This window comes from Myotis nattereri (assembly GCF_964212035.1).
Source record: "Myotis nattereri genome assembly, chromosome: 8".
Taxonomy (NCBI): Eukaryota; Metazoa; Chordata; class Mammalia; order Chiroptera; family Vespertilionidae; genus Myotis; species Myotis nattereri.
This window is the reverse complement of record NC_138083.1, coordinates 5069443-5095492: the sequence shown is the minus strand read 5'-3', so window position 1 is coordinate 5095492 and position 26050 is coordinate 5069443. Positions and strand designations below refer to the sequence as shown.

The 26050-nt window shown below is 52.1% G+C and overlaps 1 protein-coding gene across 1 annotated transcript in view; it reads left to right on the top strand.

The window, feature by feature from the left end:
* CDH26 (cadherin 26) overlaps positions 1-20935 on the top strand; it is a gene marked incomplete at both ends in the record, with an annotated part of 34423 nt that extends 13488 nt beyond the window's left edge. The window contains 12 exons of the mRNA XM_081097842.1: positions 917-1064; positions 3696-3862; positions 4047-4175; positions 5755-5940; positions 7034-7305; positions 8858-9000; positions 9482-9718; positions 10806-11030; positions 11572-11702; positions 14634-14711; positions 17707-17781; positions 20714-20935. Coding sequence (XP_080953968.1) covers positions 917-1064; positions 3696-3862; positions 4047-4175; positions 5755-5940; positions 7034-7305; positions 8858-9000; positions 9482-9718; positions 10806-11030; positions 11572-11702; positions 14634-14711; positions 17707-17781; positions 20714-20935 — 2013 coding nt within the window. The remainder of the gene's footprint in view (positions 1-916; positions 1065-3695; positions 3863-4046; positions 4176-5754; positions 5941-7033; positions 7306-8857; positions 9001-9481; positions 9719-10805; positions 11031-11571; positions 11703-14633; positions 14712-17706; positions 17782-20713) is intronic.
* Between the last annotated feature and the right edge of the window lie 5115 nt (positions 20936-26050).

The window sequence follows — 26050 nt, the reverse complement described above, 5'->3', positions numbered from 1 at the left end:
AAACGGGCCAGATCTGGCCCGCGGGCCGTAGTTTGCCCACGGCTGATCTAGGTGATGGGGGCAATGAGGGGAAGAAGGGGGGGGGACATCTATAATACTCTCAACAATAAAGATAAAAAAAGTGGGAGAGCCAAGTGTCACGGGAGCACTATACAAATTGAGCGTTTGGGCTCAACCACCTGCCTCGGTGGAAGAATGCTGATCATTGTCCACAATGACAGGTACTATTAAATACTAAGTAAGCCCAATGCAGTGGCAAAAAGACCTTTCTCGTGGCACCAGACAGTGAAGGAGTCACCCGAACCAGCCTCAACACTGCTCAGTTGTGTTTGGGAGGTGGCAGGATCTAGGTGTGGGATGGGGGGGAGGGGGCTAACTTCTTGTTAGAGAAGCAGTGACACCAAGTTAGAACTTCTGTAAGATTTAAGATGGAGTTGAAAAGGGAAAAGGTCTTTTTTTTCTGTGCAGAAATCCTATCTATTCATATCAAAACATGCTCAATTTCATAGGATGCAAATACACTAAAAAAAAAATCCATCCTTTCATATTCCTCAAAATAACTTTTTGTTGCTCTTCATCCCAACAGTTATCTTGACCCACTTACGATCTCTGCATAGAAGTGATGTTATATGTGTTTGGCACATAGGATGTGTCTTCTTGCTCATTTGTGTCTAAGAGCATAGACCTTGCATGTGTAATTTTAAATAGCCATATGCCAATCCACCACTATGCCAATGCACTATGGTTTGTTTCTCCGAGGATGGCAGTCTTCCAGCTACAACACAAGGCTAAAGCCCTTTCCACATGCAGGAATGATCCCTGATGTCTCCTTTCTCCATTGTGATTCTGACGGTAATGTGATTAGCGTCACCAAGCCAGGGGTTCTTCCACATTAACAAGGTTCTCTGCTTCCCAGGTTTACTTCGATGTTGTGAACCGTTTGACAGGAGAGTATGTGGACAACTCCTTGATCTTCAACATCAGGATCACTGATGTGAATGACCATGCACCCCAGTTCCCCAAGAATGAATTCAATGTCAGTGTGAGAGAGAGCCACGCAGCAGGTGTGTGTGCTGGGCTGTGGGCTGCCCTTTCTGTCCCCTGAAGGTTCTCCTGCCGACACTTGGGGCACTTGCTTGCAGTTGTCCGCAGGGAGGCAGTTCACTGGCCACATCCAGAGGGCCCAGGCTCTGGATCAGAGCGAATGCTTGAGGTCTGCAGCCTGTTTTTGTTGGCAATGCAATGTTGAGTCCTCTGGCAGAGTCAATATGTAAATACCAATATTGTATATAATAAAAGTTTAATATGCAATTGCCCCCTCGGGCGGTCATTCGGCCTGGAAACTGGGAGTTTGGAGACTGGGAGTTCAACTGCTCGCTATGACATACGCTGACCACCAAGGGGTGGCAGGGAACATGGCAGGTGTTGGCAAAGTGGCGCTGGCAGTGGGCAGCAGTGGAGGTGCTGCTGGCACCGATGGGCTCCAATGAGAGTGGGACTGTGGTGGAATGGTGGAGCAGGTGAGTGGGCAGCGCCAGGCCAAGGCAGGTGTGAGTGGGGCCCAATTGCCCCACTGATCGCCCTGCAGATGGTGACCAGTGGCAGCAGCAGGGCCACCGCCTGGCTCACAGGCACTGAGGGAGCCGGATGGAGGGCCTGGCCCCAATAGATTGCCCTGCAGGCAGGATGGTGGAACAGGTGAGGGGGCAGCACCAGGCCAAGGTGAGGTGCAAAATGGGGTTGTGGAGCTGCAAGGCTGGGGACGTGAGCTGGGGCCTGATCTCCCCAGGCCATCCTGAGGGACCCCACCTGTGCACAAATTCATGTACCGGGCCTCTAGAATATATATAAAAGGCTAAGTGTCCATCCAACCAGTAGCTATGATGCTCACTGATGACCAGGGGGAAGATGCTCAACACAGGAGCTGCCATGATGCACGCTGGCCATTTAAAAATAAACGGCACCACGGCCTGGCACCGACAAACCAATACTTGGCTTCCCCACCACCACACTGGAGCGACACCCAACCAAATCGCAGCCAAAGCTGCCAAGACCCCATGACGCAAAATGTGGCCCACAGCCTAGCCCAGCCCAGAAACGGTCGCTGTGGGTACCGGGTAATGACATCATGTAGCAACACCCAGCTTCCTCTCCCTAGCGACTAGCCTCCTTGGAGTTTCTTCAGCCCAGGAGCACAACTTGCTTTATAGCCAGGTGCAAACATTTTACACTTTAACCAAATGTGTGTGAAGTGTTTTCCTGTGCCTCATCTCATTTGATTCTCACAGAAGTCCTGGAGTAGGTAGATAGGAGACTCAGTAGAATCCTAAGTTTCTTTTCATTAGCCACAAAACAGAGATTTAGAAAGTTTAGAAACTTGACCCAACTGAAAAGAAGTAAGAAATGGTGGCCACTGAAAATGACTTCAGGTTTTCTCACTGCACAGAATGTAGTCAAACACTGCTGCAGTGAAATATTTTACCCTTTGTTCTCCCTGGGTGATCTACAATAATAATCTGCTTCACGTTGATATTTACTGCTGTGTTGCTGACAATTACCTGAAAGAGAAGTCAGGGTGCTTCACTAGGCTGGAGAAAGTTTAGCTACATCAGAAAGCAGGTGGAATTAAGCAAGTCTCTTCTATATCTATAAAAGGCTAAGTTGACTTGCACATTCGTGAAACATATAAAACTCTTGCTGATGCCAATTGCATGCATGTTTCGACCTGTCATTGTTGGTTGTGAAGGTGGTTGACACTTCTATCATAGAGAGAGGGTACATAGCGATACTAAAATATTTCTTCTAATTAATTTCCTTTTAATGTGCACTAATCTGTGCTCCCAGACACTAGTCTAAAATAAAGCCAAATGCAATGAGGGAGAAAGACAGAGCTGGGCAGTGAGTTCCTGAATGTCACCGTAATTTCTCACGTGGTGGGAAATGCACCCACAGTTTGTGTTCCAATTTACTTCTCCACACCATCTATGCGAGTGGATGGTTCACATTAGGTGCTTGCATGCTTTGTAAGCTTCTTGGTTCTTTCCATTTCTTCTTCCCCTTGCCTGTTCCTTTCTTTGTCCATTTCCATTAGTGTGCTTCTCATTTTTCTTCTTGATTTTAACCTCCTCATTCTGTTTTAAGAATGTCTATGTCGCCCAGCTGGCATGGTTCAGTGGTTGAGCATTGATCTATGAACCAGGAGGTCAGGATTTGAGATTTGATTCCTGGTCAGGGCACATGCCCGGGTTGTGGGCTTGATCCCTAGTATGGGGCATGCAGGAGGCAGCCGATCAATGATTTTCTCTGATCTTTGATGTTTCTTTCTCTCTCTTTCTCTCCCTTCCTCTCTGGAATCAATAATTTTTTTTTAAGAATGTATATGTCTGCCATGTATATTTCAAATATGTCCTTCTGGTTTATCATTCTTTTTAAATTTTGTCTGAAGCTTTTGTATCCATGCAGTTAAAAGCCCATCTATCAATTCTGCCCTTTAAGTCTTCTGCATTTGCAATCATGGTCATATGATGATGTGACTACCCCTTTTTGTTTTGTCTGCTCCACCTACAGTTTGATTTTATATGCAAATATTTCAGCTATTCTGGTGCATGCCCCAATGCCAGTCAGCAAAGTGCCACCTTCCTACAGGTCCAATAGGCTGCCTTTGGCCAATAGTAACAATTTAAAAATTCTTCCAGGTCAGCCTGTTCTTCAGCTGTTAACGGTTGATTTGGATGAAGAAAATACTCCAAATTCTCGAGTCCTTTACTTCCTCGTTTCACAAAAGCCGTTACTGAAGGAAAGTGGCTTTGAGATCGACCGTGATAGTGGAGAAATCCGACTCTTGGGATGCTTAGATTATGAGGTTATGTGGATTTTATTTTAAAACAATGAAATGGCTGTGTCTCTGACCTTGGGCACAGGATTGGTGTGGCACTGGGAAACCCTTTGGCTGGCTTGCTACTGAAATTCTAAAATGGGATGTTCCTTTATTGACATCCTTCCCCTTTCCCGCATCGGAGCTTGACTTTCCTTTCCTCTCCATATAGACTGCTCCTCGGTTTACACTACTAATCAGAGCGAGGGACTGCGGGGAGCCACCGCTGTCGGCCACGGCCACGGTTCACATCAGCGTGCAGGAAGGCAACAACCACAGGCCCACGTTCATCCAGGAGAACGTAAGACCCGGCTGCCCCCGGTCCCAGTCCCGACATGACGGCCCGAGTCCTAGGCTCAGTCCCTGAGGGTGTCCCCATATCACCCTGCATCCTGTAGTTTTCCAAAGTAACGGAAACTAGAGTCGACAAGTGACCACGTGATTAGAGACTCGTTTGATTTAGTCAAATGAGCTGGCATGTTTTACTACTTTGTGTGAGAAACTGCTCAGAACTTTTTCGTGCATAATTTCATTCTTAACTGCTGGAACTACCCGTGATTTCTGTTCCACACATGCAGACACCAAGGCCTCCAGGGAGGTTAGAGATGCCACACTCACTGTACCCCAGGGTTTCCCAAGCTCCACACTATTGACTTTTGGGGGTGGGAAGTTTTCATTGCGAGAGGAGGCTGCCCAGTGTATTGTAGGATGTTTAGCAGCAACCCTGCCCTCTACCCACTAGATGCCAGCAGTCCCCCCCAAGTCATGGGAACCAAAAATGTCTGCAGATATTGTCACCTGTCCCGTGGAGGGGAGAACTGCCCCTGGTGAGAAGTCTAAGCCTGGGCTTTCCCCAAGTGTTCAGGCTGTAGAAGAAAGATGGGCAGGTGTGCTAAGCCCGGCCTCAGTCACCTGGTTTATCACTGGTGCTCCCTGTAGAATGTCACATGCGACACCGTCCCCAGGCTGTGCCCTGTGGAAATGCAGCACCACTGCAGGCGGGACTCCAGGAGAGAAGTGATAACTACCAGGATCTGCTTGCCTTTCGTCCCCATTTCTTACTCTTCCATATGAATTTTTAAAGGAAAATATCCATTGTATCTCTATCTTTCTTCTGGCCTCTCCCCCAGCCCCCACCTGCACCCCCAAGGAACCCCCCTCCCCCAATCTTCTGTTCCCTGGGGATGGGGTTTTTGTTCATCTTGCTCATAGCACCTAAAACAGAATCTGGTACAGAAAAAAATGCTACAAGTTAACTTTAAAAACATGCCACTTAAAAAAATTGAAAAATTGTATGAACTAGGGCTGACATGTTTTTAATGAAAGCACCTCACCAAATAGTACAGAAAAATGGAAAAATCATATTGCTCACATGTGAGCCTTGCTTCCAAGTTCTTCTCTGGCTTGGTGGAAGCTGTGCTTCCAAAAGTAAGGCTACAGCAACAAACCCTGACATTGGGGTGGGCTTGCCTGCAGCAGTTTCTTGTCCCTGAAGTGTTAAATAGCAATTACTCCAAGGTCTGCATTAGAAAGGGCCTATGTAACCAAGGAGTTCTGTTTTAGGAGAGAGCCAGGATTTGGGGGCAGCATAAACTGGGATGTGTTGTCATTTTAAAAATTCTTAGACAAGTGGTGCGTGCGCTGGGCTGAAGAGCGTGCACTTGCAAAGCCCCTTCGCTGCATCGGCAGGAGGACCAGGCACAGGAAGGAGGGCGAGCTGCTCTTTGGCTGCATCAGGCAGTTTCAAATCCCTTGAGGTTAAGTTCAACAGCAAGAGAAACATCCAGATGGTAGTGTGAGGCTGACATCTCCTTTCCTGCTTTCTTTTTCAACTGTGTTTCTTCACCTCCATGACATGGAATGGTGACTGCCTCTCTCAGTACAAGATTCAGGTTCCCGAAGGCCGAGTCAGCCCGGACGTGCTGCGTCTCCCGGTCCAGGACGATGACTCGCCATTCACGTCAGCTTGGAGGGCAAAGTTCAACATATCCAATGGCAACGAAGGGGGACATTTTGACATTTCGACGGACCCTGAGACCAACGAAGGGATACTAAATGTTATCAAGGTAAAGCTGCACAGAACGCACACGGGCCGGGGGCCGAGGGTGCGGAGCGGGAGCTGGTCTCGGGACCTCTCAGTGTCTGGAGCCCTCGAGGCACCCAGCCGGGGGGCCGGGCTGGCCCAGGCCTTCTGAAGTGGGCCTTTGCCTTCCCCGCTCCTTCTGCCAAATTAATATCCATATTAAAAGTTATTTTTGATAAAACTTTAAGACTTTGACATTTAATATTTTTAGGCAAAATTTAATAGACTTACATAGGCCTTAAATGTTTTCTTTCTGGTAAAAATATCTGAAACATTTTCTCGAGCCCTGAATTCATGTGTTTCCTTCTGAGTCTAAATGAATAAGAACATTTCCACAAGCCCCTGAGAGCGTCGGAGGCGCTGCCAGGGGGCCTGCTGTGCCTAACAGAGAACTGGCCCTGCAGTGAAGTGTCACTGTCTCTACTGACAAGGACACCAGAGCCCAGAGAGGTTGGGCCATTCTTGGGAAGTCACACAGCTAGAGGAGGGTTCTGCTGGGGCAGTCTGGCTCCAGGCCTTTAGTCTGAATCACTCTCATCTGGACCCCAGCGTGACCAGCGCCTCTAGCGCAGGGCAGGTGAGCCCCCCCCCCCCGCCCCCCCGCCCCGGGGGTCAGGCTGGGTGGGGCTGGGGCTAGAGCCTGACCTCCTGCTGTCAGTGTGACAGGCTCCCAGGTGAGACACCACACGCCCGGGCTGGACTGCCTACTTACCCCAGCCTCTCAGTCCTTAAAGTCACTGACCACCTTGTGCCCCGAATAACCATGGTCATTAATATGTATATTCCTTCCAGGCCTGCTGATTGATTTTGCACCAGGGTTGTCACATTAATGTTTCATTAGGTTACAGTTTTTGTTGTATTTTTCATTACCCACTGACGGATGGTGGCTCTTTCCAACCAGCATGGGGCGGGGGAGGAACTGCATAAATGATCTGACAGTGAGCTGACGACTGTCTTGATCATTATCAAAGACAAGGGAAATAGTAAGTGGCCTGCAGAGCCAGAGCTCGCCAGGGCCCCCGGCTGAGCCAGGAGCAGCAGGTGCTAGCTAACGAGACCCCCTCTGCCGGCTGCAGGCTTTGGATTACGAAACGCATCCCGCATGCAGCCTGGTCATTGCCGTGGAAAACGAGGAGCTGCTGGTCCCCTGCGAGGCCGGCGAGCTGCAGAAGCCCAGGAGGAAGACTGCAGCCAGCGCCATGGTGCTCGTGCAGGTGACAGACGCCAACGACCCGCCAGCCTTCCACCCCAGGAGCTTCGTCGTCAGCGAGGTGGAAGGCGCCAGGCCCGGGACGCACTTGGGAAGGTTTAACGCTACAGACCCAGACGGAAGCGGCAGCCAGATAAGGTGAGAAGAGGAAGGAGAAGGGAGGCTGTTGAAGCAGAACAGCCATGCAGCTTGGAACAGTCCTGTCGGAAAACCAGTTTCTCTGGTGCGATGCTGGGGTGACTGTCTGTTATGAAAATTCCAGAAGCCCCCAAAAGGTCCCTGGCCCAGGATCCATGCCTTCTTCCTTCCACAGCATTCTCTGACCCACCAGGGGGAGCTCACTTGCTCATTCCCTTTGCACCTAGAATATACTCTTTTCTGTTGTTGTTAGTCCTCACCTGAGCATATCTTTCCATTGACTTTTAGAGAGAGTGGGAGGGAATGATATTTAGAGACGGGGGGCGGCGGAGGGGGGAGTGGGAAGGAGAGAGGGAGGGAAACATCGATGTGAGACACAACTGACTGGTTGCCTCCTGCACTTGCCTTGACTGGGGCCTGGGAACAAACCTGCAACCCAGGTACGTGCCCTTGACTAGTAATTGAAACCAGTGCGCAGGCGGACGCTCTACCACTGAGCCATGCTGGCCAGGGCTAGAATATACTCTTTTATAGTCCTTTTCTCATCTTAGAGTAATTGCTCCTGTGTTTCTGTCCCCCTCTTTACCAAAGGGTGTGAATTGGCCGGCCTCTGGCTTCTGGACAACAGAGTGTTGTTTTTTTAGAAACTGTGGTAAAATGTACATGACATAAGGTTTACCATTTCAAGTGTTGTCCAGTGACAGTTCAGTGGCATTGAGCACATTCACAGTGTTATATGACCATCACCACCCCATCCCAGAATTCCTCTCATCTTGTAAAACTGGAACGCTGTCCCCATTAAAAATAACCCCCATTCTCTCCCCACCACCCCCCAGCCCCTGCCCCCACCACTCCACTCTGTTTCCACGAATCTGACGACCCCCCTGAGCTTGCCCTTCTGTGATTGGCTTATGTGATGGTGCCTGATGCCCTCGGGTTGCCCATGATGCAGCATGTGGCAGGTCTCCTTTCTTTTGAAGGTTGAACAATGCAGAGTGGGGCAAAAGCAGGCTTACGGGTGTGAGCACACAAGAGTTTATTCTTGCATGATTATTACTTATTAATTATCGTCTCACTTTCCATATGAACAACTGTAGACCTGCTTTTGCCTCACCTGTATCCACTGCACGGATAGACATTTCACTTATCCACTCACCTGTTGCCTGATGACACGTAGACAGCTTCCACATTTTGTGAATAATTGACGACGACGTAAGTGACATAAGCCAGTCACGAAAAGACAAACGCTGCGTGATTCCCCTTAGAGGAGGTGCTCGCCACAGTCCGCATCAGGGACCAAATCGTAAAGAGAGAAAGCAGATCATGGCTGCAGGGGCGGGTGGGAGGACGCGGAGGTGCTGCTTAGCAGGCATCAACTTTTCCCTGAGGCGGACCCCACACTCAATCCGCAGCGAGTGCCGACCCAGCCCCCACGTCACGGTCCTCAGAATCCCCACGTGGCTTGTGATGGGACTGGTGTCGGCGTGAGGTACGGGAGTTGACTTCTGACATAGCTGCGGTTTTAAAGATGTCACGCGTCTCCTTCCTTGAGGTACGAGCTGGCTCACGATCCCGCTAGCTGGGTCACCGTGGACGAGCGCTCGGGAGCGGTGGTCACCAGGCAGCGGCTGGACCGAGGGTCCCCGCACGTGAACCACGGCGTGTATGTCGTCATCGCACACGCTGTTGATGAGGGTGAGTGCTCGCCCCAGAGCAGGGGAAGGTGTCCTTGCTCCTGAGGGAAAACACCGTGGGGAGGGTCTCAGCACAAACGGGAAGAAGGCAAACCTTTCACCGCTGTGTCGTGAACCCAGGGTTGGTTTTGAGAGTGTGTCTCTCTGTGACCCCCCAAGGCTGAGGTTTTAAACCTGCCAGGACGTGAAGCTGAATAAAAAGCAACTTCCAAATACCTTCGGGACTTGTATTTAGGGCATCTGTGAATTCACACCCCAGTTCCGAGGGGTGCATAGCTGTGCATCGTGTTTGGAATAACTGATCAGCAGGTGCTGGTTAGGAAAACAGTAAGTCTGCCTCCAACCAGCCTCCGAGAGGAGAGGGAACGGCCTCGGTAGCTCTGTGGGGCAGCTTTTTCCCTCCGAGGCTGCGTTCTCCTTCGCCAGGGACTGTGGGCACTGCCGGCTCTTTCATTGATAAGCAACCCTTCTGGAACCCCCAGGCCACCCGCCGCAGACGGGGACAGGGACCCTGACGCTCCTCCTGTCCGACATCAATGCCAACGCCCCGAGTCTGCACCCGCGCTCTCGGTACCTGGAGGTCTGCGAGTCCTCGGAGCCCGAGCCCCTCCTCATTGAGGCCGAGGACGGCGACCTGGAGCCCTCCTCGGACCCGTTTACTTTTGAACTGGACATGCAGGGACATGCAGGAGACACGTGGAAACTGGGGGAAAATCGGGGTGAGTGCACGGGCCGGGGTAAAGGATCGCGGTGACAGAAACCGGACTCAGAATTGGGCCCAAAGGGATTTCCTGGCTTCTGTGACTGAGAGGCCAGGCAGCCTGTGCCCCACTGGGCCATGTCCAGGTACCCGAGCCGTCCCTGGCGCTGCCCGTCCCTCCCTCGGCACAGCTGCTCTCTGGGTCCCTTCATTCGGAAGGTTCTCCTCTCGGGGCCGAAGGGTGGTCCCAGAAGTCCTGGAGGCTCATGCCAGCACCTGGAGAGAGCACTTACCTCCCCGCATGGCGTGGGCCACCTGTCCTGCCGATCCCTGTGGGCCGCAGTGGGGAGGAGCCCGCTTTCTGGCTGGTCCTGAGCCCACGCCTGGAGCGGGCTGGGATCTGGCCTTAGCCTCTCCTGACTCACAGGGGCTGGGGGCTCAGGAATGTGGGCTTCTCCAAAGGGGAATGGGGATGCTCTTACCAGGAGGAACCACTGGCATCTGCCAACAGCACCCTCCTCTGTGCTTTACGAATGGACATGTGGAGTGGAGCTTGCTTTTTCAGTTGAGTTCCCGTGTACAGTTCCCTGACCCAGTGTGTGGCAGAGCCCTGAACCTCTCCTTACAAGAGGTCTGGCCTGGCCTTGGCTCCCGGGAGCACATCCTCAAGCCCTGGGAATGTCCTGCCCGATAAGAGGGTTTGCCTGGGGGTTTGTGTCAGTCCACAGAACAGAGTGTCTCAGGTGGGGCTTTGTGTCACATGGACAGCCAACCAGGCTTATACGACCGAGGCCAATAGAGACTCAGGATGCCAGGCTCAGGGGCTTCCCTGGTTGACAACGGTCCATATGTATTGTCACTCATTGGTGTCCTGGCTCCATGTTTTTGGGCTCTGCCCTGCGTGCTTCTGCCCTCGGCTGGCCGGCATGCGAGCCCTGAATTTGCAGCTGCTGTTGGAAGTGAGGGTGGTGTTGGCAACGGCCCCTCTAACTCTGCATCTGGCTAACTCCCGTATAGAGCCCTGGCTCCTGGAGGCCTTTGTAAACATCTGTGGAGCAGCAAGAAAACGTGCGAGTCCCTGCATTCATGACCCCCTTCCCTTGCAGGTCGGTCGGTTGAACTTTTAATGCTGAGAAGCCTGCATCCTGGCGATTACTCAGTGCCGCTTTCCATCGGAGACGGACAGGGCCTTTCCCAGAAGCAGACTGTCCACGTGAGGGTCTGTTCCTGTCCTGGCGGAGCCACGTGTGCGGCGGAGCCATTAGCTGCCGGACCAGAGCTCCCTGTGGGGGTCCTTGCTCCTCTCTGCGTGGTGTTCCTGGCTCTGGCAGGTCAGCGGTGCAGGCCGTAAGCCGGGAGAATGGAGCCCTCTGGGGTGGGGAGCAGGTGATGGCAGACAGCAGTGGGATGCTGGGAGAATGACCTGGAGGCTCATCGAGTCCCAGGCTCAGATCAGAGGTGGCTGACCTGGTCAGACATGCTGTCTGTCTGGCAAAAGCAGCTTCTATTCAGTGAGCAGCAATCTACAGCAGAGGAGCCACAGGGCGACCTGAGGTTTGTAAACGGGGCAGCAATACACAGATGTCTGTCTGGGCTCCTGGGCTTGGGGAAGGCAAATAAGGAAACTAGATTTTCAAATAAACACCATATTTCCGGTTACATGGCATTAGTCAACCAAGTCAACAAACAGTTACCTGGCACCTGTGCCCCAGGCTGTGCAAAGCTCTGCAGTTACTAAGACGATTAAGGCACATCCGACCCTGTCATTCATGACCCCGTCATTCACGACTGAGGTACAAGTTAACAGACGGCCCCGGTGAAGCCTCTGATACAGACGGGCTTGTTTACCTCGCTCCCTTTGTCTCATCGCAGCTGCTCTGCTTCTCCTGCTGCGATGCGATTGTGTGTCTGGAGCCAAGAGGCACAGCTGCCCCGCCCTGCACCAAGAGGGCCTGCAGACCCTGATCATGTACAATGACGAGAGCAGAGCCATCGCAGGCCAGGTAAGGAAACAGCACTTTGTGTTTGGTGACAATGACGTCGATAATAAATCTACCTTTTTCCCACTCACTGTGCCCGCCTCGCCCGTCTTCACTCTAATTTGAGTAGCAAAAGGGAAACATCCCCAATGTTGTCCAACTTAACTAAATTGATTTATTGCTTTAGGTCCCTGTTTCTCGATGGGGGGTGGTTTTGCCCCCCAGGGGACATTTGGCAACATCTGGAGACAATTTTGATGGTCGCACTCGGCTGGGGGGTGCGGGGGGTGGGGGGCGGAGAGGATGCTTTTGGTACCTAGTAGGTGGAGCCCAGGGATACTCTAAACACCCTCCAGCGCCCAGCGTGGCCCCGCAACAGAGCAGTGTGTGCCCCAGCGTCTGTAGTGCCGAGGCTGAGAAACCTTGTTTAGGAGAAAATGGCTGACCGGGTGGTTTTCTCAATGGACAATGTGCGGGGCTTACTAATCAAATGAGTCCACAGCTTCTTGGCTGTGGCCTGAAGTAAGGCAGAGCCGCCCCCCTTCCCCAAGGGCAGAGGCTGGGCACCACTTGCTGGCCTCAAAGGGACAAGACCGGGCTTTGCATCTTATTAGTTGTGCCATATTGAGCACATCACTTAACCCCACATCCTCCTCTGTGAATCAGGGTAAAAATCAACCCCACGGATTTCTTGGGGATCAAAGAAGACCATGCCCTGGAAGCACCCACAGTCGCCTGGCACCAGCCTGCCATATCTCAGCTGTCCTCACAGCCACCCTCGGCTGGAGCTTGCCATGAGATGAAAGCATTGTGAACGCCCCTGTCTGTTTTCATTAAGAACTAAGGTGGCTGATCTAAAAAATAAAAGCCAAATATCGAAAGGCAACACCTCTCGCTCACAGCGGCCGCAGGTGGCCCACCTTCTGTGGCCTTAGACCTCACCCACGGTGTTCTCCTGGGAGGAGAGCGGTTGCAACACGACATGCTCTTGGGAAAAGGCCTGCTGATGGGTGTTGGCTTCATGCGCGAGTGAATAGGGAGACACTCCGCAAAGTGACTGGGGGTTGGAGAAGCTGGTGGTCTGCCAAGACTCCTTGGATTCTTCCCCTCGTTCTCTTCCCTGCTGGCATGCAGCAAGGGAGAGTAACAGCCTTGGGTCACGCTGCAGATGTATGTGCATGCCTGCACCTGCACTCAGGCCCACTGAGCCCTTCCTGGTACAGAGAGGAGACGGCAGGAAGCATGGTCCAAACTCTCCATGTAGCTGGGTCCGCCCCCGCTCTCCCAGCAGTAAAAGCAGCAGTTCCCCAGTTTGTGTCATTTGAAGAAGGAAACTCTCTTGACAACCCACAGTGCTTTGTGTAAGAGCGAAACCACCCCGCCTCGGGCAGTTCCACTCTGCTCTGAAGCCAACGCTCCAGGACAATGGAAATGGCTCCCCGCCTGCCAGGGCTGTGCTTAGTCTCCTGCTTGGTGGGGTGGAGCTGGGGCTGCTGAGCTTGGAGGAGTTGGGGGAACTGGTCTCCCCACGCACTGGCTGCCGACACCGTTCAGGGGGAAGGGGTAATGGCGGTGCCCCGGTGCTGTTCCTGTTGGCCAGCGGCTCGGTGGTGCTCTCCTGGAAAGAGGAAGCAGCCACAGAAGCAGGGCGTGTGCAGCTTGTCATCGCAGCGCGGAGGCCAGGCAGGTGGAGGGAGTCTGGTGGCCAAGGGCACTGGTCAAGAATCAGCTGTCGGAGGGAGGAGCGCATGCAGGACAAGGGTTCTCTGTCCTCGTCTGTCCTCGTCTAGTCCCACGACATCCTCCCTCTCATCTCTGTCAGCTCAGGTGTCCTCTGATTAACGTTGGCTTTATGCCCCATTTCTGCCAAGGTACCCTTAGGGCTCTGAGAACAGGGCACACAGCAAACCTGGGTTTAGATCACAAAACTGTGGATACATAATCTAAGTGACCCCCGACTTGCACATATAAAGTGAGATTAATAATGTTCTCTCTGACTTAACTTTATTGGACAATTTAACCAAAATACACATGTGAAGTTTTTAGCACAGACTAGGGTATTGGCAGACATGCAAGCAACAGTGACTGCCAATATTAGACTTATTGACAGCAATTACTAATTATGTCTTTGTAACCACTGGTTACATCTCCGTGAGTGCACCCTTCTCCATGATCATCTCACCTGAATGCACCTGCCTACACCTGCGCACACTCACCTGGGGCCTTCTGTGCTCCTGGGAGGACTCGCCTCATCCGAGATGCCTACCGTTGATTCCACCCACTGTCGACCACAAACAAAAGTTGGTCATGTATTCCATCAGGAAAAAGGAAAAAGAAAGGATTAGGACCCCACAGCGCGGACCTGGCGAGCCTTGCCTGTGAGGCCCTGAGACGGAGAAGGAGGAAGAGAATGTGGAAGCAAAGGTGCGGGCCAATGTTATGATAAGAGTGCCTCCCACAGTTCTCCCGCCCACACCGGCCCGCCCGATTCCCGCCTGGTCAGGGTCTCCATTGGCCTCTGGACGCGCATGAGGAAGGTCTGTAAGATTGTGTGATGCTTCCCATTTCTAAGGGGAAGCCGGTGAATTCTCAGGAGAGAAATGCAGCCGCCGTCAACATCTGAGCCCCTCAGCGAGTAGTTGTTGGATGAGGAATGACGGAGATGGTGCATGCTGCACGGCCAGAGCCACCGTGGCAAGCCTCAGAGGACTGCCTTGTAGATAACGAGACGCTGTTGAAACGAGGGTTTCTAGCATTGCTTACCGTGAAACACTGAGCCAGAAACCCCGCTTCCCCCCGCCAGTTACAGGAGCCCCTTCCCTAAATGACTGCGCTTTACCTGCAGGACAACCGTTGGATGTTTTCTGGGATGGCCTGTGTTCGTGTTGGGGGAGATGTTATTCCTTGCTGTGTGCCTTATGCTTGCCATCATTATTTCAGCCCTGTGCCTCACAGATTGGCTCAGAGGTCAGGAATCAGAAGCCAGCCCTGCCCACCCACACAGCGGAGGAAGGCGCCGCGCTGGGTGCTAAGGTAAGCGTGGCTGCTGGGCTGCTTGGGTTTAAGGTGGCTTCGCAGATGGTTTCCGTGGCAGGAACTGCCTGGCTGTTCTCCCACCCTAGTGCAGTCGCTCCCCACCGCAAGGCCACGCCACACCTGCCCAGTGCCACCTTCGTGACTTTTTGCCACGTGCTTCTGCTGCTGGTACTAATGTACTTTTAAATATTTTTCTTTAAATGGACTGGTGTCCAAATAAAGTACATTTCTTGTAGATAGGAACTGGTATGTTTCAATTGTCAATGAAAACCCATTTTTTTGTGTGTGTGTGGAGTGGAAAATAGATGCAATAGGAATAGGAGCCAATAATTCCAGGTAGAAAATGCTGCCCACCAAAGGGTCTCTCTCTGTGGAAAGGGAGGCATCAAATCCATGCTGGCCCCAAACAGAGACTTTCTGTTGACGTCCCTAGGAGAATGGATAAAGAATTGGAAAGGGAATTATATTCTCACCAGAAGATTCCATGTCACTTAAAACCCTGGCTAACTCTCCCTCTCTAAGTGGCGGATGATCCTGCCCGTGGAACAGCACATGAGTGCAGGGCTGCCATAAACGATGGGGCAGGTGCTTGGCTAGGGGTGCGCAGGGCTGCCCTTCCTCATCCATGTGCAGACGTCATATGGGCTGGTGGTGGTCTTCTCTCTCCTTTCTCTTTAACCATCCGCACGCATCCCGAGGCCAGCAGCTGCCCCTGTAGCACCGTACTTGCTCTGATTTGCCGACCATGCCCTTGTGTGCACTCTACAAGCTCAAATCTGCAGAATTTTTACCAGAACCTGTCAGGGCGGACACCTCGTTTCTCCACTTACAGAGGCAGAAACACAGGCCTGTGTCCCTGGGTCCCCTTCATGGCGTCCTGCAAAGAGTATTTGCGCCTGTGGTGACAGGTTAACTAAACAGCATTCACACACCTTCCCTAAATTACACTGTCCTTATGATTTATTGGGCAACTGGCACCTTATAATCGGCTGCAGAGCACAAGCTATCTTAGATAACACCATTGCTAGGGTCCATTGCCTGCTTTATTTTCTTTGAAATTTTATTTCATTATTGAAGGGCCTTTATGAAAATAATAGAAACCTCAAGCAAAAGCCTCACATCCCTAAACTGAAACAGCTTCATTTGTCTGTCACCTTCTAGACCTTGTCCACGTGCATATTCAACTCGTGGGTACCTCTGTCATCATTGTTAGAAGTTAGAACCTGCATCTCCAAGTCATATTAGGTCACACACTGCCATTTCGCTATAGCCTTTTTTTCTTGCACCTCTCCACCTTTCCTTTTTCACTCCTACGTTCTCCCCCTGCCCCTTATCATAATGCTCATTTTTGTTTGCTTATGAGAGTGTGAGCAAGGGGAGCATGCTGAAGGACACACAGCTGCTTTGTTTCCAACAAGAGGGAGATGCATTGTCTTTTGGGTAAGCCGTCGTTCCCCCCCTAGGACATAAATGAAGTGCTGCCACCTCCAGCACATGCATCAGACCAAGCACATTTTGTCCTGGGACTCCAGTGAGTTACAGAAGTTCACTCCCTGCTGTGGTCATCTCACTAATGATTGAATGTTCCCTTATAAGCGGCCTTTCTAGAAGATTCTGTGATACTGGTGGAATGAACACATAGTCAGTAAAGACCTTCTCATCTATCCAACTAGCTATTGTCATTGTTGAATGTTGTTAAGAGTTATTTGGTAGTCCTGATCCAATGTGGCACCTTTAAGGACACTCACAAATGAGTATGTTTTCTTGTGTCCACCCAAGGGCGCCAGGGATCATCTCTAAGAGTCAGAGCTCATGGCTTTGAGCCTGACCCAAGTCTAGCCCAGTGACTTCACACCTCCTGCCAAAATGAGCCCTGGGTCCCCTAGCCCCATGTCCTTATGTAGTCTATGTACAAATTCTAGAACAATTGCTTTTCTTTGTAAAATGATTTTTCGGAAATAATTTTCAGACTCACAAGAACTTATAAACACAGTCCAGAGAGTTCCTGTGCAACCTGCCCACAGGGAAGCCTCTCACATAACCACAGTACATTACCAAACCCAGATTGCTGACATGGGCACCACACTCTTCATGCAGGTCTCAAACACAGACCTCCAACTTCACTAGTGTATCTAAGTATTACTTTAACAACAACAAAAAAATACTTCTTCTGACAAAAACTAGAAAAGGTATTCACAGTTTTTATGATGGAAAGCTTCTAAAAAAAGAATTCAAGCCCTCTATAATTTCATTATCATTTCTCAGCCTGTGTTTGAGCTAAGATAGAAATGTACTGTTCTGTTTTGCACGAGATGATGCCTCTAACCCACCCTTCAAGGGTTGTGCATTGAGAGGTGTGTCCCTCTGGTCCTGGTGGGACAGGTGTTCTGGGCGTGGAACCTGGTCAATAGCACAGGCCCTGAGCTCAGAAGGACCCTGTTCTTGGCTTAATGCTCTACTGTCATTATCTTGAACTTGTTAATATTGGGACAATGGGCCCCACATTCTCACGTTGTACTGGGTCCTGCAAATTATGTAGCTGATCTTGTCCCTAGGGGTGGATGCGCCTCATTCACAAATGCTGAGGCCATGCCCATGGCACAAGGAGTCTTACTAAGCTTTTGTGGACCCAAAACAGGGCTTGCAAATCACATTCCCATGCTCCATCCCCGTAAAGCAGCTGTCAAGCTTGCCCATGGATCTTTGCCAGGACGGCCTACACGATCTTTATAACTTCCATATATTTTGTGCAGAAAGAAAAGGCAATGTGATTGTAAGGATTTCTAGTGATGTGCTTGCAGGATCTCCTCTCTCTTCCACCACACGCAGGTGATGCGTGACCAGGCTGCCCTCGATCCTACTCTCCCTCAAGGAGAGCTCTGGCCACCCTCCACTGGACGGTGCCCCCATCTTCTGGCCAGCAGAGGCCGTTGATGGGGAGTTCGAGGAGGGCTCCTCAGAGGGGTTAAGGCTCTGCCCCTTTGCTTTGCAGGTTTACCTGGGTACCCGGGTGTCCAGACAACCCTTGGAAGTGAGGGCAGGAGTGATGGCGGAGATCCTGCATCAGGTAGAGGCTTCCTCGTGTCGGCGTCCCCATCCGGGCCCAGCTGGGGGTGCTTCCCCTAAACCGCTGTCGCTGTCAGCTGGGGCTGCAGCCACAACACACCGAGGCTTACACAGGCCTGCTTCTCACAGTCCTGGGCCTGGGGCCTGAGATCGGGGGCCAGCAGGGGCGGGTGCTGTAAGAGTCTTCCTGCTCCACAGACGGTCACTTTCTTCCTGTGTCCTCACGTGGCAGAGAGACACCGGTCTCTTCTTCAGGGGCACTAATCCTATCACAAGGACCCCACCCTCATGACCTCATCCAAACCTAATTATCTCCCAAAGGCCCCACCTCCAAATACCATCCCAGGGTGGGCGGGGCTCCAGTGTGGGACTTTGGGAGGCACGCTTTGGTCCAGGGCAAGCACTTTCATGGGATCGAGTTCCAGGGCCTGTTTCCACAGAGCATGACCCAAGACAAGAGTGAAAGGTCTCTTTCTGGGGAATCATGAACCACGTGGTTGACGAGGCTTAGGGATTGTTGGTGATAACATTAGCTCTCTCCTGGAAGCTCCCCAGCACAGGCAGTTGGGCAGTTGGGCAAAGCCATGGGTGATTCCAGCGGGAGGAGCCCGAGGAGAGCCGGAGAGCTGTGTCACTGAGGGTGAGCTCTGTGCGCTCCCCACTTGGGGATGGCGGGGAGCGCACAGACGCAGCAGATGCGACTTCTGACTCCCAGGGGCTCCATGTGTTGTTGCAGGAAAGCTGGGGCTCAGCCCCGTGGTAGCAGAAGTGCAGAGGAGTCTGTCAAGGTTAGTGGGCCCATCTGCCGAGACGGACTTAGTTGGCAAGCATCTCTAAGGGATTGAAAGATACTAACTCATTCAGTCTTCGCATCAGCCCGCCTAGGCTGGAGCTATCCTGTTCCTCACCTATAAAAGGTGGAAACCGGGGACGGAGAAATTAAGTGACATGTCCAAGGTCACAGACATAGAACGTGGTAGAAATGGGGTCAAATGCAGGGGCCCTGGCTCCCGGGTGTGGGCACTTGGGGAGCTTGTTCAAGAGCATTGCTCCCAGGCCCCAACTCTGCAGACCCTGCATTTGTGGGTCTGGGTGCTCAGCACAGTGTCTGACCTGAGGTCCTGAGACCCCGTTTTGTGAAATCCAACGACCCTTCCCATGGCTGTCAGAGTGGGTGGCAGACAGGTGCCAGGTGGTACAGCTTGAGGGAGTGAGATGCAGATGGTGGCAGGGTAGAGAGCCCCCATGTCACCTCCTCCTGGGCCTGTCCTGGTGCCTGGGGGTGGGGGGGGGCGCTCTGTGCCTCAGTGACAACCCTGAGGTCGGTGTGGACTTGGTCCCTCCAAGCACCTGCTCCCAAGTCCTGCAGAGTGGACAGTGCTGAGTGGCGGTTCAAAAAACCACTGTCCCCAAGTCCAGAAGCAACCCTGAACCCAGAGAGCCCGGGCCCTGCAGACCTGCCTGCCTGATCCCGCCGCAGCGTCGGGCAGCCCCTGGTCCTCAGCTCCCATCTGTAAAGGAGGGTGGGGACAGCCCCCCTGCATCAGGGGCGATTCTGTGCACACGGGTGTGAGGTAGCCGCATAAGCACAGCACGTCACTGTCACAGGGCATCTGGGTTGCCCCTCCCTGCGCCTGTGCGCCCCCAAACAGCTAAGCCGGGTGGCCTGGTGGCTCAGGAGCGGGGCCCGCCCAGGGAAGGAGAGGCTGCAGCAGGCAAGGCTGGCACAGAACAGAGGAGAGGCCTGGTTCTCCCCTTGGGAGCTTTCTACTTCGTTGGAGGTTTATGATGAATTATTGATCTTAGGGGGACTCTAAAATTGCTGACTCGGTGCAGAAACCAGCGCTGTCATCAGCCAGGATGCTGAGCTGGGATCGGCCCGGCACAGCCGCTGTGGCGTGTCTGGCTCTGGACCCAGCCTCGTCATTAGTGATCCACTCGCTGCACCAAGGATGGGCCGGGGTGCGGGCACCCATTGGCCACTGGCCAGAGCTGCCTCTCCTGCCCCACCCCCTCGGGTACATGCCGCAGTGGCCTCAGTCCCCGAATGAGAGGACCCAGGCAACGGGCAGATGCAGGGGGGAGGTTCCCATGTTCACCTGTGGGCACCAGTAACCACAGGGCCATGGTGTTTCCAGTTAAACAGGGAGCCTTGGAGTGGCTCCTGCAGCCAGCGGAAGGTGGGGACAGCCGGCAGCCGATCGAGGGGAGGGCACGGCTGAGAGCTCCATGGGCTCCGGGCTTCTCGGCCTCCTCTTTCCAGGCCTTGCCCCGCCGCCTGCCTCCTCCAGCTCTGAGATGTTTGATTCGGAGTGTCTTCAGGCCCTGGGTGAGCTCACCCCGCGGGCCACTGTTAGCTAGTGATGGTCAGAGGTCCTTGCTGACCCATTGCAACTGAGATGCAATAACTGGCTCAGATTTGCACCAGCCCCTCCCAGAGGTGTCTGAAGGTACATGGGGGAAGCCCTTTAACCTCGGCCGTTGGTCCTTCCACCCAACAAACATTTATGGAGTCACTCAGACCAGAAAAACGCAGAAAAGTCTTCACAGAGCGATGGCGTGGGCTTGTAGGAGCTGGAGTTTGCTGAGTGGAGGCTGGCAGTTGGGCATGGTCATTTGGGAAGGGGACAGCAGGTGTCGGGGCACAGGTGGTGGAGAGATGAACCCCCAAAATGAACCCACTAGAGGGCGGGGCACTGCCGAGGGCCGTCATACGTCCTCCCAGGACTTAGCTGGAAAGTGTGACGGTGCTCCTTCCCCTCAGTTGGCTGCCACCGCTGAGTCCGCAGCACCGTCTGTTACGGCTGGGGACAGAGGGGCAGCCCACCGTATCCTCATAACCTGGAGCTGAGGTGTCCCTCATGGAGCTGCAGGAACGAGCCCTGTGGGGAAGAACCTGGCCTTCACTTCCTCTTTCCCTGGCTTTTCTCCAGAAGCTCTGTGGGCTCCATGCGCTGGCCGCAGACCCCGGGTCCCTGCCTCACATCTACATGGAGGAGGGGGAGCTGGAAGGGGCAGAAAGTCTGAGCTCACTTGCCTTCTCAGAGCACACACCGTCACTGCCCAACCTGCTGGACTGGCTGGGGCCCAGGCCTGAAGAAATGCATCCCAGAGCATCTCCTAAAAGTGCAAGACATTATGGTCCATTGAAATAATTCTCCCTCCCTCCCTCCCCCTCCCCCTCCCTCCCTCCCTCCTTTCTTTCTTTCTTTCTTTCTTTCTTTCTTTCTTTCTTTCTTCCCTTCCCTTCCCTTCCCTTCCCTTCCCTTCCCTTCCTTCCCTTCCCTTCCCTTCCCTTCCCTTCCCTTCCCTTCCTTCCCTTCCCTTCCCTTCCCTTCCCTTCCCTTCCCTTCCCTTCCCTTTCCTTTCCTTTCCTTTCCTTTCCTTTTCTTTTCCTTCCTTCCTTCCTTCCTTCCTTCCTTCCTCCTTCCCTCTCTTTCTTTCTTCTTTCCTCCTAGTCTTAGACTCAGGATAAACTCTGAGTTCAGATTAGATGCTTTGATATTCTCAGGCCACACATCTTGAACCAAAATAGCAGGTTATGCTTTTTTAAAAATTTGATTCGTCAGATAGATTTTCCAGAGACGCTTTTAAATTAAACTTGAATGTAATTTCTTGCTTCCATTAGCAGCCCAGCTCAGGACGAAGATGAAATATAATCGATAGGTTAACCAGCAATTTGTTAATAACAGGTAATATTGGGGGTGAAATGAAAATTCATTTTAGTGATTATACATATTTCTGTAACTATGATTCTATTTCAGGTTAAGTGAAAAAACAGGTAAATAGGGTAATATTTTCTAGAAGATTAGTGCTCAGTATTTTTAGTGATTAAAAAAATAAATAGTAATCCTTTCCAGTTTTTTAGTATGCATAAATAAAATATTATGAAAGAAATGATTATGCTTACAACTGTATAAGCAGTGCATACTTTAAAAATGAACAGACATAATTTAACTTGCATGGATTATGTAAGCAAAATCATTTAGTAGCCTTTAATGAATAAATTCCAATTAGATTGTATCTTTTTAAAAATTGATTTTTATTTTTCAATTACAGTGGACATACAATACTGTATTTGTTTCAGGTGTACACCCCAGTCCCCTCAATACTCACACCCACCTGACACCATACCTAGGAATTAGAATATCACTGACTGTACTCCCCCTGCTGTACCCTACACCCCCATGGCTACACAAGCACTTCTCACTTGTACTTCTAAACCCCTTCACCTTTCTCACCCATCCCCCACCCCTTCCCATCTGGCAACTGTCAAAATGTTCTCTGCATCTATGAGTCTCTTTCTGTTCTGCTTGTTCATTTATTTTGACTTTTAGATTCAATTGTTGATATGTATTTATTGCCATTTTATTGTTCATATGTTTTATCTTTATTTCTTCTTTTTCTTAAAGAAGACATTTCATGTTACTCCAATTACATTGTACCTTTAAACAAAATCACAAGCCTAATTGATTTTTTTACTTGTCCACTTACGGCTAGGATAAGTGTTGGGGAGAGGATGACTTCTTTTAAAAAGGTTAAGAAGGGTTAACAGTAGGACATGAGCTCTACAAAGTGAGTTTCCTGGTCTGAGCAATAGGTGAGAGTCTGGCTCAGCAAAATGCTAAATGCTATCAGGACACTCGCAGGCCCACATTGCAGACCTAAAAGGCGCCAGGGAATCGGGAAACCTTACACGACTGATGAGCGTGACCTGTGAGTGCCCTCCGGCACCCTGGGATGAACGGGTGAAATCTATTAAACGTCGTTTTAGCAGACTCGGGGTTAAAACCTCCTCTTTCTTATGAGGAAGGGGTGGAAACGTTTACTGCAAAGCCTCGGGGTTTGTACACGGTCTCCTCACCTGGGGCCCTGGATCGCCCATCTGGCCCTAGAGCCGCTGTGCGAACACCGGGGGCTGCCAGGAGAATCGAAGACATTTCGGGGTTATTCGTGATAAAAGTGCTTTTCTGAAAAGTGTAGTTTTTGAGTGTGAAGTGTCGGCAGGGATCGGTAGACGGTCTTAGGCCTTCCTGGATCTGAGGCAAGGGGCAGAGAGTGATCTGCCGCCCCCTCCCCCATCTGTTTTGTGAATAAAGTTTTATTGGCGCCCAGCCATGCTCGTGTACCATTTATGTGCCACCGATGACTGCTCGGTGCTGTCACAGCAGGGCTGTTAGTCACAACACAGACCCTCTGTTCCCACAAAGCCAGACCGGTTTCCTTTCCGGCTCTTCACAGAAAAAAGAGTGCCGGCCCTTGCTGAAGGCATTCTCTTTGGAAACCTCCCATGGGATCAACAGGTGCAGACGGGTCCACAGCTCTGCGTTACAGACAGACCCACGCCATGCAGATGGGAAGGTTAGGAGGAAGTTGGCTTTGGCCGCGGGCAGCTGATGGGTGGTGAATCCTGGCTGCTGTGCATGTTGGTGAATTCCTGCCATAGGACACTCTCTCCAACCGACTGTTTTCAAAAGTAATAAAATACTCAGGAAAAAGTCAATGATGCCCAAGTTAATAATTCACAAGGAGAACAAAATGTTACATTTTGTGGACACTGAATTAGACATTGATTAATTTTTATTAATCAATGTTGCAGCCTTTGTGTGTTTTGGAGCCAATATGTAAACAAGTTCAGCCCCTGGCTAATTTCACAGGCCTCAGAGGGATGGCCGTGTCCTGGGGGTAAAGGGGCCCTGTGGGCATGTTTCTGAAGCTCCCCTGGCGTAGGAGACGTCAGGCGTTCCTGTGGATGCCAGTCTGTGTGACACAGCATCGCCTTCCCCGGCTGATATCTGCACTGAGCATTCATGATGTGGCTGCATCTCCTACAAGTCCTTTCCCACGTCTATCCACACGCTTAAAAGGTTTCCGTGGGAAACCACTGGTGAAAGCCTAAGCCGCCAGTGGGGCTTACCTGTGAACTACACCGGGTCTATTATGCAGTATAACCGAAGAGTGTCTTCAAGGAAACTGATTGTATTAAGAACATTAGTCTCCCAATTGCTTAGCTGTCTAAGGATAGCTGCGGTCTCCCAGGTTAAGTATGTATTTGGTGTTTCATCAATTGTGGTTTTCCGTTCGCTTCAACAATCTCATTCGTTGCACGGAGCTTCTCATCAGAGGTGCCTGCCCTGCTTACTCTTGTGATTTGCTGAACACAGATGTTGTGAACACAGATAACACCCAAGTGGCACTCGCACAGGGAACCTCCCTGTGTGTCCCTGCCCAGCAGGTGTAGTCACGGTCCCCTCAAAGGCGCGTGGGCAGAGGACCCCAGACATTGTTTAGTCACCGTCGCCTCCGAAATGTGTGTGTCAGAGGCCAAACAAATCTGCCGTAAGAAGGAGAAGGAGGATAAAGACTCCTGAGGCAGCAGCAAAGACACTTCTCTACCTTTCCCAGCACGGACTCTGGTACTGGAACCCGACAGGGATATGAGGTGGCAGGGACTGCGAATCATCTCAATATCGGCTGCCTCTCCTTCCTCAAAAACAGAACCCCTGTCAGCCATCAGGAACTCGAGTGACATTTCCCATCCTCCCCTGCAGGCAGGTATGGCCAAGTGACCGAGTCCTGGCCAATGGAAGGTAACTTCCAGGAAGTGTCCTTGAAGGGTGGAGATGGGTCTGTCTCTTCCCCGTCTCCGAGGTCTGCTGGCTGGAATGAAGATGCAATGGCTGGCACTGTGGCAGCCATTCTGGATGTGGGTGCATCAACAGGACAGAAAGGGGGTAGGTCTCTGACACCAAGGAGCCCGCGGGCCCATTCCTGGACCACCTTACTCTAGTCTCAAAATGAAGGAGAATTCACTATGTCTTGTTTAAGTCACTGCTATTTCGGATTTTCTGTCACTTGTGGCCAAATCTAATCTTAGCTGATACAAAATGAAGGAACAAGAGAAACAAGCCTCAAGTAGCAGAACTGCAGCGTGGTGTGGGCTCAATCCGTGGCGCCACGTGCCGTGGCCAGAGGACCGGTGACCCTTCTCATGCAGACAAAGCCTTGGTAACAAGGCCGCCTGTGCTTCTGAGAGGCGCGCATGCGCTGAGCAAGGATGAGGGAGGAACTGCGTAAGGTAGACACGCGTTACTGCTGCTCGCCGCTCGCAGCACAGTCCTCAGAGAGCGATGGACTCAGGCCACTGCACACAGATGGATCAGAAGTCTACGTTTTGGGAAAAAAAAAAAAATTGTTCTTCCTATGAAACCACCGCCTGTCCTGAGAAAGCCTGTGGTTGCCCAACCCCAGAGCCATCCCTGGAACCGCCAACCTGGGAGATGGAGTGCAACCAGCGCGGGCGCCTGTGATGCCGCGTCCGCCAGGCGCGGGGAGGGCAGGGCGCAGGCAGGCCGTGAGGGCCACCTCAGACTTCTCTGGTCCCCCCGCTTTGCTCACGTGGGCAAGTGCGGACCTTGGTGATGAGTTTATGGGAGCAGGAGTGTTTGTAGCAGGCATGCTGCTCCCACACATCTACCCTGTGGGGGTGTAGGGGACCGGGAACTTATTAACCAGTTTACAGGTTGTCGGACCCCCAAGCAGTGCCAGGTTAGAGTGTGTCTGAGTAGACTGGTCTTGGGGACACCTTTAGGGTCCTGCCTCCCACAGGGAAACACTCAGTAAACCCAGGGCGATAAGAAGCTCGGGCAGGCGGGGAGGAGGCATTTCTCTTTGGGCTCTGCATCAGGACGGACCCTCTTTTGGGCACGTGCCTGCTCTGGGCTCTGCAAACGCTGTGTCCTGGAGAGACTTGCTGCTCCCCACTAAGGGGCATCGTGCTGGGTTCTGTCTACTCCATCCACTGTGAGGAGGCAAGCAACTCCTCTGTAGTCACCCTCATTCCTTTCTCAGCCCTGCATGAGCTCAGCAGTGCCCCAAAGGGCAGTGTCACCCAGAATCGGTGGTGGGCAGGCCGGGCACGCGGGATAGCGTGGCCCTGGCCTCCAGAGGCACAGGCTACCCCACTGCTTGGGACTGCGGCCCTCGCCAGCGGAGGGCAGGTCTGTAAGCAGAGGTCAGGAGCCTCTTGGCCTCTGAGCAGGTTTCCGAGTGGGTGAGTGGGTCTATGGGGGTCTCCCCTCAGCACTAGGACCCTCTGGGCTGTATCACTCTCTGTGGTGGAGACCCTCCCGTGCCCTGTGGGTGCCATCCCTGGCCTCCACCCACTCATGCCAGGGGCACCCTCCCCCAGGTGTCACACCCACAGATGTCTCCACACACGCATTGCTCGGGGTCCCCGGGCTCAAGTCGCCCTGATTGAAACACTGGCA